The 12,656-nt window shown below is 41.8% G+C and overlaps 1 protein-coding gene across 1 annotated transcript in view; it reads left to right on the top strand.

Annotated features, from left to right (window-relative positions):
• Window positions 1-284: 284 nt before the first annotated feature.
• Window positions 285-12,656, top strand: part of LOC146772510 (uncharacterized) — a 41,718-nt gene continuing 29,346 nt past the window's right edge. The window contains exons 1-4 of the mRNA XM_085638017.1: window positions 285-416; window positions 8,123-8,236; window positions 9,677-10,045; window positions 12,482-12,633. Coding sequence (XP_085494143.1) covers window positions 335-416; window positions 8,123-8,236; window positions 9,677-10,045; window positions 12,482-12,633 — 717 coding nt within the window. The 5' untranslated portion in view covers window positions 285-334. The remainder of the gene's footprint in view (window positions 417-8,122; window positions 8,237-9,676; window positions 10,046-12,481; window positions 12,634-12,656) is intronic.

Genomic DNA, 12,656 nt, shown 5'->3' with positions numbered 1-12,656 from the left:
GTTTGCTGCCAGTGGTGACTGAACAGTGAAGTGTGACAGACACTTGACTCCCCCGGGGACCGCCACCTCCACGTCTGGTGAAGTAAAAAAGGAAATCCCTTAAAACATTGCTCTTTCGCAACAGCTTGTAGCATCAGTTGAGTATGGAGCTCCAAAAATGGTTTGGCCACATTTCTTCCACGGCGGATTGCTGAAATCACATTTCGCCATGGGGAAATTTGCATAACTGAAATCCAGCCCTAGAGTGATTAAGACTTTACTTCCCCTTTCTGCAGCTGCTACATACATCACTTCAGAGGCTCCTTCTTGATAGTGTGGGGACCACACAGCCGTGATGGAGCCTGAGGTCACGTATGCGGAGCTGAAGTTCCCTCCAACAGAAAGGAAAGGACAGGTGGCCGTGGTCAGGACAGCAGGTAAGGGGCACTGTGTCTGGGTCACTGAAAATAGGCTTTCATAGGGTCTCTGCATGAGGACTTCTGTAGAGGGCTTGCCACAGAACCGCTATAAGGGCACAGGTTTAGGATTTCTGTAGGGGCACTGTAGCAGATCTTGTATGGCAGAGGTCTTCAATCTGTGGGGCGTGACCTCCAGGGGGGCTGTGGAGTCATGGAAAGGGGGTGCGCGCATACCCCAGCCTTATTGTCGGCACCCAAGGATTGCTGAATGGCAACAGCTCAGAGTTGTTGTACCAGGCACATCCTCCCACTGGGGACTGCCCTGAGACGCAAACCTTTTGTGCACACTCTTCACCAGCTGATGAAGGAGGATGGGTCTTGGCGACCACGACCAATAGGAGGCAGTCAGGCTCTGCGGTAGGCGAGTACCAGCTTAACATGAGCTCAGCACGCCTATTCATGTACCGGGTCCACAATGGAAGGTGCGAGCTGGGCTTGAGGGGGTGGAGGGGGCCTTTCTAACCAAGGGAAAATGGGATGGAAGTCAGAGGCCAGAACCACCAAACCACAAACTTTTCTTACCTTCTGCTATCTCGAAATTTGTCATTTTTGCTACTTTTGTCACCTAATCTACGCAAATACTTTTATAATGCCTACTGTGAAGGGCTCTTATATTTAGAAGTGGTTTTAAATTTTCTATTTTTTTATTGTGGTGCATGAAAAAACCTTTGTACTGGAAAGGCTAATTAACATCTGTTGGTAGAATATATTTCCTTTTAAATACATGTTTGCAGATTATTTTGAACATTTATTTCTATAAACTTTTAGTTTTGTATTCCTTGCTCTCATTGAGGAATAATTCTGCCAAATATGATATTTTTAATGTGCAATCGCACAACCCTTTGTGTGATGAAGATGTTTTCCGCAGTGAAAGCACTCGCAAACATATTTAAATAGCCGTTCCCTTACTTTCTGGAAAAAGACAGCCGTCCTGGGACGGTTAATTCTGATAGTTAAAATGCTTTAGCTGATCTGTCATTCAAGGAGTGTCATGTGCTGTGAAACGATAGCCAGGCAGACAGCTAAACAAGCCTTCCTGCCAGGGTGCCTGCTTGCCTGAAAGAAATGCAAATGTGCGCTACGAGTTAATCTGCAAATGTAAATAAATGGTGCTTGGAAGCAGGTACTGGTTTTAATTAATCAACTCATTCAATGCTTTGTGATGACAACGATGTATTCTTTTTGAGTGGTAGTGTAAAGAGAACAATTGAGCTGTTAAGTGTGTGCTTTTAAGTGTACTTGTATTTGTATAGCGCTTACTACCCCGTGAGGTGTTGATGGGAGATTATTGTATAAATAAGAAAACATATAATCTGGGTATTACTAGAATGCAAGTTTTAAATAATGACTTACATATTCACAATGCTTTCTGTCACAAGCTGTGACCTTTTAGAACTAAAAATGCACAAGTCACTATTGTCCACTGCACCATCTAAGATGTAATTCTGTGGCTCTCTGGTTACACACAGACCTCTGCATTTCATTAACTAATAAAGGTTTCATAATGTACTATTTTGCATTTCCCAATGAGTAACAACTTTTAAAATACATTTTTCTTTTAAGCTACCCGTTATTTTATACGTAGCTACCTGGCAGTGAAGACCTAAAAAACGTACAGAATACACTGTTTAATATTACTTTCCCACCGTAAAAATGACTTGCCGCGGGAATTGAGGGCGTTTCTGGTTGTTGATAATGAGTAACAGGTTCTAGAATTTTTTGTCAGGAGGGGGGTCCTTACACCTAAAAACTTTTGACAAGGGGGTCTTGACCTCATCAAAAAGTTTGAAAACCTCTGTTGTATGGTGTCACACATAATTTCTGTAGGGCCGCTGTACCCTTGCTTATATAGGGTCACTATAACATGGCGGCTGTCTATAAAGTTACCGTCGTTCAACTGGCTGGAGCTGCTATTGTGGGATGTTTGAATGATAAAAGCAGGAAGACATCTGTAATGTCACAGCTGCAGCTCTTCTGAGGAATAACTCGGGTAGTTCTTTAAGGGCACTGCAACAAGTTTTTTGTTTCGCCACAAACAGTACGCCTCTTTCCTTGTTCTTATATTTGACAAAGGTTTGGAACAGAAAGCCTTCTTGCCTCAATATTCCTCTGGGATGATATGGCAGAACAATTCAAACTTAGCATAATCATTTAACAGCGCCGACAGTAAGGAAGAGATGTGGCTAGTAGTAACTAGAGTGATTAACATTGGAACATGGGGAACCAGGCTCAATTCTTGGCCTCGGCTCAACCTTTCGTGATTCTGGCCAAATCACTTAATCTACCTGTGCCAAGAATAAAAAAAAATGTGTATTGTCTGGTTCGCTATTGAAGCCATCTAATGTTCTGAGCTCTAAGTTTGAACTACAAACAGGAGCTCAGTCTTTTAACCTGTCTTTTTAATTATGTGCTTATCAAAGCATACAGTAAAAAAGAAGACTATTTCAGCATTATTGATTTATTCAGAATCTATCGCCTCTTTATAGTGATTCACCTTGTGTTAAAAATATGAATGCTTAGACATTAGTGCTATCAAATTGTGAGGGTGTCACGCTTATATTTAACCATCCTGTATTAGGTTATTATTGGTTTAGGTCTCGCCTACGCAGCGCGCATGTGCTGCATTAGGAAAAAGACCTTTAGCAAGCGGCACAGCTTTGCGGGAAAAACGTGCATGCGTTGTATTGCTTCCAATGGCAACGCGTGCACGTCTGGCGATTCCCTTGCAGGAGCGAGCAACGGTGCCATATGTTAGCAATTATCGCGCTTTGCTGCTCGCTCCCACAAGGGAATCCGGCGCAGGCCCCCTTCCCCTGCTGCCGCGCGCGCATGTGCTTATTTTTTTTAAAGCTGGCGTCGAAATGATGTGAAAAGACGTGCGTTTAAATGGGTTTCACAGAACTTGGAAACATCTCTCGAGTCATGCTCATGACTCACATACTGTTGCCATTTCCAATTCAACCTCAGCATTTTAATGCCCTTAAAATTAGAGCGTCTGTTCCAAAGAAACTAAAACGGACGACGTCCCTGACATTTATTGGACTCTGCATGCGAGGTGGCATCTTTTCCAACAGCAGCGAGTATTGTTGTCAGTGATGTCTGTGTTATGTATAGCTAGTGTGGATGGGTTCCTCGCACTGTAAATGGCTGCAGAAATAATAATAATTCAATCACGTAACGCAAAGTAGGTATTAAGATGAAAAGCTGAGTCAGGCCGTCTAAACAAGTCCGGGCCGGTAAAGATCGCTGAGGCTCTCAGCAATGTTAAGGAACCCAAAGCAGATGTGCACTGAGGGCAGGGGCTCACCTGTCATTATTACTGTAATTATGTATGCAAAGATCTCCTTCTTTAAAACAATATTAAAATTTACTGCAGGTCTCCATCTTAAGTTGCTATTTCCTATTGAGTAATGTGCGGTTAAAAATAAAACAATACCCCTTCTCCCCCGCCGTCATCTACTCTGCAGAGACCTTCCAACCCCCCCCCCCCCACAGAATTAGCATCTGCATATTGATAGACACTGCTTGTGCTTTGTTGCTAGAGTGGGAGCCTTGCTAAGGGTGGACAGAGTGTTTGTGGTGTGTTCATCATGCATTGATGCAACCCTTCCAATTTAGGTGGCAATGCCTTTTATTTACGTGTTGGTTTTTAAAACATAAATAAAAGGCATTGTCATTCACAATGCCAATAGGTTAAACTCTCGCAAATGCAAGACCTGTTGCATTGCAAATGCTTGTTTAATAATGTAAACCCCCACATGTTAATTTTCTCCTCTTTGTATTTCCTGTTGGAATTGGGTTTAAAGTTCAGAATAGCAAGTCTTTCACCTCTTGCCTTGAACTTATCTCTTCAATTTCCCATGACTACTCAACAGAATTTCTGTAAGCCCTTGTCTGTTGAGTCATTGTGAGAGCAAGGTCTACATGTGTCATGTTTATGAAGGAGCAGGGACCGCTAACGCACGTCACTTGCATGCCTATGTGAGTACATATTTTGTTTCAAAGGTTTTTTTGTCTGAGCACGTTTCAAATGATTTTCTATGTTGCTTGTTTTCATGTTCTTATTTTCTTTTCTTTGAATAAATGCTTTTGTTCTTACATCCATGTGTCCTGTATTTCTCGTATTGATAGGTAAACGCACATAAGGGTTTTTGGGGTGTTCAGTCAATTGAACATGGTTTTCTCTTAATTTCGATTTTAAACTCTGTTTATGTAGAAGACCAATCTAGAGTTTCTTCTACTGATCTACCAGGGGACCAGGTAGCCCCTGATGTGCTGATGGACTATGGTTAACTGGGTCCAACCAAAACTGAGATTTTACTGAACCAAAATAAGGCTTGTAAATTGGTCTAAATATTGTAGTCGACGTCTATGGGGACTACCTTAAACTGGTGGGAGGAACTTGTGGACTCTGCTTGATTGTGAGCTTTTGTAAATGTGGCAGTGATCCACAAGTTGGGTTTTTATCTTCTGCACATCTGTAACTGGATTTTTTTCTTTCTATCCTCCGTCATCGCATTGTTGCTACCAATGCTATTTGTTCAATTGAGTATTACTTTTCTCTTCTTGACTTGAAACTTACCAACATCTTCAACATAGCAGTTGAGTGTGGTTCAACCTGATGAGGTTCAACCATGTCTTTCACAACCGAAATGATAAATAAAAAGCTATTTTTAAATCGGAGTATATCATGCAGAGACTTTTTGATGGAAACAGCCCCCACATTATGGTAAAGAATTTTTTTAATTACAACCTTTGTCATGTTCTTAGATATAGTTCCTGGCTGCTACATAAATGCAAACACCAAAAGTTGGGTAGGTGGGCCTTTTGAGGCTAGGCGCTGTATGGTGGATCTCCCTTTCTCAAGTTACCCCCTGAGTTAACGATCTTCTTTAGTTTAGACGCAAACTTAAAACCTCTTTTTTTGTTTATTAGCTTTGCAGTTGTGTTGGGCTGTGCTTTACACACATGCCTCGCTCCGATAGCGGCAAGAAAATCTTTCCAGAGTGTAAGTTGTGCTTTCTACAAGTTGTCACTTAATAATAATAACAACAATACTAATAATAATAGCAATTAAAAAAAGGCTCTTGTGTGCTGTCTGTGGGATTACTCTACAGGTGTTTGTGCTGTTTGCTGAGGTTTATAGGGCTGTTGGTGTTAGGCATGGGATTAGTCTCAACTTTGGAGATTTCCTCCATCTATAATTATCTTAATCCTCTTCACTAGCTCCTGATAGCTAAGGGAGTTCTCTTCAAATCATTTTGTATTTCCCATTCCTCCTTACATAGTGCAGGCCTGCTCTATCTTCCGTATCATCTTCCTCAATATACATCAGTCAGATCGCTCCGGCCCAGAAATTCCAGTCGTTCCAAAGCCTTAACATCTCTTGAACTTATACTGGTGACTGCTCTTTTTCTTATTGGATGACCAACCATTAGAAATCCTTTCTTATCGATCTTCGAGCCATTACCAACCATCTTCTCTGCAGTTGTCAGCTGTGAGTTGTAACAATTCACCCTTCGTCAAATAATAGCTTAGGCTCCTGGCTTTCCATGTGACCTATGTTATCGCTCTGTTCTGCATCTCCCTTTGTGGAGGATGATGTCGGGTCTTCACCTAGCCCATCTTAGTGCTGTCAACCATCTGTGGAGGGTACTAGTGGGTAAGAGGGAATATTTGATCTTGTGACCTTACTCCAAACCTGTGCGGGTGTAATGGGAATTTTCTGTATGTGGTGTTTGTGCACTTCTGATTTTGTGCCTCATGTTGTCCATATTTACTGTATGATGTGTCTGCTTGGCCATGTGTTCCTTCTTCTATGCCTCCAATGCTCCAGGTTCTGCAGTCACATGGATTCTAAGTCTCCATTTCATTTGTCCCTATCCACCTTTATACCTTGGTTCACTAGGTCTTATTCAGTAAGCATGTGTATGCAGTCAATGGGGTGGAGATATCTTAGTAATTTATGGGGCATAAAGGTACATGCACCACCAGAAGTGTGTAGGTACGTTAAGAGAATATGACTTGTTACAACGCGAGTCATCACAACGCGTGCCATAACAACGCGGTCATTACAACGACCGCGTTGTTACCACGTAAAGCCATTACTACGCAAGTCATTACATCGACTTGCAGTAGATAGCGTGCTCAACATTAGAAATTTACAATTTACTATTCCAACTCCAGCCTACGTAACAGTAGAGAAGGTGTTGGAATAGTAAAATATACTATTTCTAATGTTAGCATGCAAGTCAATGTAATGACTTGCGTAGTAATGGCAGTGCGTGGTAACAACGCGGTCATTGTAACGACCGCGTTGTGAGGGCATCGCGATGTGATGCCCGCGTTGTAGTGGCTGTTTCCCACATTAAGATAGTAGAGGTTGATGAGACACACTCAGGTTGGTGAAGGAAACAGACATAACAAGTCTGGTACTGGTTGGGCTGTCGCATGGCATATGAGATTGAATACGGGATTTATATAGCACATAGTTGGGCCAAATGCATTAGACCTCTTTATATGAGAATCACCAATTTTACAAAACAGACAGACTTTACACCTATTTTTTTCAGACACATGGCGGTTAAGTGGTTTGTTTAGAATCAGAAGTTGTGAAGCTGAGGTTGGATTCAAACCTATCCCCACAGTTCCAGAGTTGCAGCTCTAGCAACCAGCCCACATCATCTCCCAGATAGCTGCACCCATCCATGTAGCACGCTTGAGGCACAAAAGTACATTCAAACATTTTGGAAGACGCTTGATTCCCTCATATACACGTCACACTGCATATCACAGATCCGATCCTAATCCATTGCAGGTCAGTGCCAGAATCCAGACATGCCACCGAGGGAGTGGATGTTACAGAATTAGGGATGCCATGCTACTCCACACTTTCTCCACATATCAGATTTCCACTGCCACCAGCTCTAAATCAAGTGCATACATTTGGGCAGTCTTTCTTAATCCTCCAATTTTTGCTCACCATATATCCCTAAATCACATCCATGCTGTGCAATCAGCATAGAGCGGTAGGATAACTATGCCTACCAGATGGGCGTTTACTAGCAGCTGTAAGTGGAAGCTTTGGTATGGGTCACCGCATAAGAGAAAGGTGATGTCAGAAGCGCCAGGCCAATCTGAGAATGACCAGGAGAGGGTAAACAGGATGCTCCCACATGCAATGCATCTCCCAGTGCCAACAGCATAACACCACATGACTGGGTGCTCCTGTTCCCTCACAGTAATATTATTAATATTATTAGTATTACTACTACCTTTATATTTATTAGGCACATGTCTATCTAAGCACCTTCACAATAGGAACAAATGAAAGGAGAGAAAAAAAGTACCCCAAAAATTAAAAACAAGAGGATAAAAACACTACATGGAGTGTGCATGTCTATGACAGGGCCTATAAATAGATCTGTTTATAGGATCTGGCCATAAATGGGGGCCCCCTGAAAGGTATGGGACCCCTGTACTGCAGGGGCTGCTGATGCCACTGTTACAGTTGTGTTATGTGCTCTGGGGCGTGCAAGCATAGGCAGAGATGCATGCCTGATGGGAAGAGTTGTAACTGCTCATGAAACCACAAGAGAGCCCACATCAATCACAGATGATTCATGCTGTAAACATGCAGATTAGTGACTTGTTCCTTCTTTCAGTGACCACGACTGGAAAGACACCTGTTTCCTCGCCAGCGTCTACAAAGTTGGTGCAAGCTCTTGCCATTTTATCTTTTATCCTGTTGGTTCTTGTGATCACTCTTTTAATTCTCTGTAAGTATATTCTGGAATATTGTTTTGGTATTTCAATAAGCATTGTTCCAAGCGTTTTGCGCTTCTGCGACACTTTGGCATTGCAGAAGGATGCACAATCATTTTTGCTGTGTTGGCGCTAAATGTTTGCAAGTGTGATCGCAAGGAGGCATTCCCTCATTTGCATGGGGGTGTGGTTCTGGGGAAATGAGGAAACCCTTTGCATTAACACAATATTATAGACATGGGCGCAACCCTCACGGTCCCCTTGGGATGTGGGTGACATGGTTTGTCCCAGGATCCCTGTCTAGGCAATTGGGTTATTCACTGCACCTGCCTGCAAGGGAATCTCTACCCCTTCGAAGGGCATGCCGGTCACATCAAACAGCTAGTCTGTCCTTCTCTGACGAGCTGTTCCCAGTGAAGGCATGGTGTGACAGTGTTCCCCTGGTGCTACATATGTTTAAAGTGGATTTCCCAGTGGCTGTTGAGTGATCCCCTATTCCTTCTACTAGTTGTCTTTTTAGCCCACAACACTTTGTATTCTAGAGTTCATAATAATGAGATTGTCATTATAAGTGGGCTTATAAATCCCAGCATGCAAAGCGATATTGGCTCATAAAACCAAGAGTGGCATGAGGTGTGGCGTCATACATAACTTATACCATCAGGCAGGTATTCTTCCTGTGTGATGTTTCATTGTCTACATTCAACCTCTCACTCTGCTCTTAATGCGATGGCTGCACTGATGGCTCCGGTGACCAAATCATTTAACGGCACGGCTGACCATGGTCTCCTGTCCTAGGCATTTCATCTACAAATCAATGTTATCCAGTGTGTTAATCTAATTAGTTCTTTTGAAGCACACCACGTCTACAATACCCAGAATGGATTAGGTTATTATCACACAGAGGAATAGGCCTGGAAATGTGTCAGTAAAGAGATAATATAGAGGCCGCCACCCTACTATGATCCCCAGCTTTGACCTCATAAGTCATATGAATGTCTTGCTTTATGATCCTCGAAGCACTCAAGGATTTATCCAGGGTATTTTCCAAGGGGTCCATTGAAGGGTAGAAAGGGGATGACAAATGCTAAATCTTTGCTGTAACTTATCTGCCATGTCATTCTTGATGGCAAGGCTAGTTGTCCCATTAATGTGGCTTAACAATTAAAGCACTCCTTGGAAAGTTGTAGCAGCACTTGGGCTAGCTGGACTGGGACTGCTCTGGCCTGGGAAGGAAGGCATTGCAACTAGCAGATGATTTTAAAGACTGCTAGAGTGTTTCTGAAAGATAACTGAAGGCTCAAACTCCTTCTTAGAAAAAATTGGGTGACATTTTTAGTAGTCAGCTGCTTTGGTTTTGAATCTATGAAAATTAAACGTGCAAATGCAAATTTAAAATGTTTTGTGGCCGATTGAATTTTGTGACTGTTTTCGTAATCCTTGATGTGTTCCAGCCACGAGGTGGTCCAGTCAACTGCAGGGGAAGACAGCGGAAGTGATGCAATGCTCTGCCAATGCCACCTTTTTAGCTGAAGAAGTCCGGTATTTCTCCAAGCAGTGGGACACCTCCCAAGAAAACCTTACCCAGTTGCTAGCTGAGTACGACACAATGACCTGGTTGTACCAAAATCTGTCTATGTTGTACCAAAATCTGTCTATATCGTACCAAAATCTGTCTATATCGTTCCAAAGCAACAACGCTACTCTACAAGATGTGCTGGAACAGCAGACGCGAACGAATGAGCTCTTGACCAAGATGTTGACCTGGCTGCAAGACCGAAACTTGTTTCAGTGTTCTAGAGAGGAAATGAGTGGTCATACAGGTGAGGCAGTTTGTGTGTCCGAAAGCTGGGTAGGGGCATAGTAATTGATCCCTCACAATAGTCTCACATGACATTCTTCATGTATGGCTTGATTACTTATATGGTTATGAGATTAAGTCACAAGTAATTCCTAATCATTGGGTCAGATGTAGACGTCATGTACTCAAGATGTTCAGCCATAATTTAAGAGGCATCTATGTGGTGTGGAGATCAACTGAGATTCAGTTTTTGCAGACTTAGTATCAGTTGATAGTAGGTCTTCTATGATTATATGTTCTTAATGATCTGTGTAAAAGATTTATTCAAGAGGCAAAAGTTTCAAGTAATGGTGAGATCTGTGGCACATATTTCCCCCTGTGGTTAAGTACAGAGGAAAAGTTTATTACACTTGAAAAGAAAAATCTTATGTTGAATATTATCGCAAATTAATTTATATATCTTAAATGTATAACAAAATAAAAAATGCTGCAGCACTGTTAATTGTAATATAAAATGTAATTAATTTCAATATATTTAATTGAAGTAATATTTTTCTTGAGTTTAAATCAAACAACCAATATTAAAAAACAATATATCATGTTTTAATTATTATTAAAATTATGAGTAGAATTACAAATAATACTTTAAATGTTACTGTTACATTAATTGGATTGAGAAAAAGTTTTAAAATATTTTACCATTAAATACTAATGATTTTTTAGATTTTTTTTTAACATTAAAGTACATTTATTTGTCATTCTAACTAGTTTAAATAACTTAATTACATTTAACATTATTTTCTATGGGGTTTCATTCTAAGTCCTTACTGCCATAATGTTCTATGGGAGGATCTTGCAGTACCAGTGGTTGACCCTGTGTGATGCTGAACTTACTTCAGCTCTGATCTTAAGTACATTTGCAACAGTTTTGGGCAGAAGTGCAGTTTGTGAATTGCAATGGTTTATTATTTTGTTGGAGGGTGCATGTCCCTACTTAAACTCCCCCCTTACCTTTTCTAAACACCTTAATATGCCTCTCTAAACTCCTCTCATTTAGTAGTAAGTATGCCACTTTTTCCAGCCACTTCTCTTGGCTGCCCCCAAGTTTACTACTAAATAGTAAACTTGCATGTGTGAGGATCTTCCAAGAGAGCGTTTTTCAATTGCATTTTGCAGTAAGTAAGAAGTAGTACTATAAAAATGCTTTACATATTACAAAATGCAGTTTGTGAATTGAGCCCAAGCCTATAGATTCCATCGCGCCCTAGGCTGTTCAGTGTGACCACGCTGGTTTGGCCTGTCAGACCTACTGGTTGATGAGGTTTTCAGTGTCAGTTCCAGACACAGAGGTGGCTGACCAATAAGTCATTTGGTAGTGTAAGGCCTGACAATATTTGACATCTGTATGCCCATTTTGAATAAGAGAACATAACTCATGTTATCTGGTATGAGAGGCTCACGGCTTTCAGGGTGTCATCGGTCTAGGCCTGAATAAAGAGAGTTGGTATGGGTTTGATACCAGTACCATACACCAAGGCCTGAATGTTATGGGCAGATAAAGGTGAGGAAGTCAAGGTGTGGTGCAAGAAGAGAGCATTAAACTTGCTGTGAAAATAATCTGGGTTCTGGAAGTTTAGCTGCTCAAAGTGCCTTCTATGAATGGCCCAGGTCTCGGGGCTGCTTCGGCCTGATCCCATGGTGGGCATCAGAATGAGAAATCTAAAGGAAATGGGCTTGAGATGGTAATTGTGGAGACTGAGTTAAGCGGAAGAGAAAATATTTATTTCAAAAATAGACTGGAGCCGATAATACAGCTGTACCCCCACACTAACCTAATTCTCCAACTGCCCAACCCCCAAATCCCCGTCCTAGTCTTCCACTCCCTTTGCTCATTCTTGCTAATGTTCATCCCACACTGATCCACCTGCCCTTGCGCTACAAGAATACAGCAGAAATACGGAATCAAAATAAACTTCAGGCATTAAAAACTTACAGTGCTGGGCCAAAATGTATGCAAAGATGCAGAAAGGTGGGCAGCAATCTCTGGGAAGGTGATCAGCCTTGGTTATGTATAACTGGTTTGAAGTAAGGCTTGAAAATGGGAGTAAATGTGAGTGATTGCAATCATACGTATAGCTCTGGTCATAATTAAAACTGGGCCAAATCTAGGACATGTAACCCAGAGAATGGTATGACCCAGGTAAGCTGAAGATGGACCCTTTCTAAATGTTCAGTGATCCTGCCTGGTTTCCATAAGCCACCAGTGTAACTGTTGCCATCTTGATCACATCTAAGCACATTGATTTCCTCCCAAAAGTATTTAAATATATACCCAGCTTACAACATCCACTTTGAGTTACCAAGGACCACACCATCGTAACAGCAATTATGCAGTTTATATGTCGATATACTGTATCAAACATTAACGGCACTAGTTTCCTTTCCTTTCTCTTTTTAGCCATTCGTTGTAAGTTCTGCCAACAAGCATGGACACACCAAAATATGCATTGCTACTATTTCTCCCAAGAGGCCCGGGACTGGTGGTCCAGTCAAGGGTGGTGTAGGCTCCATCAGTCCCGGTTAGTGTCCGTGAACAGCCAGGAAGAACAGGTGTGTTAACTTCTCGCTCTAGT

The sequence above is a fragment of the Triturus cristatus genome, chromosome 12 (genome assembly GCF_964204655.1).
Source record: "Triturus cristatus chromosome 12, aTriCri1.1, whole genome shotgun sequence".
Taxonomy (NCBI): domain Eukaryota; kingdom Metazoa; phylum Chordata; class Amphibia; order Caudata; family Salamandridae; genus Triturus; species Triturus cristatus.
This window is presented reverse-complemented; position numbering and strand designations above follow the sequence as displayed.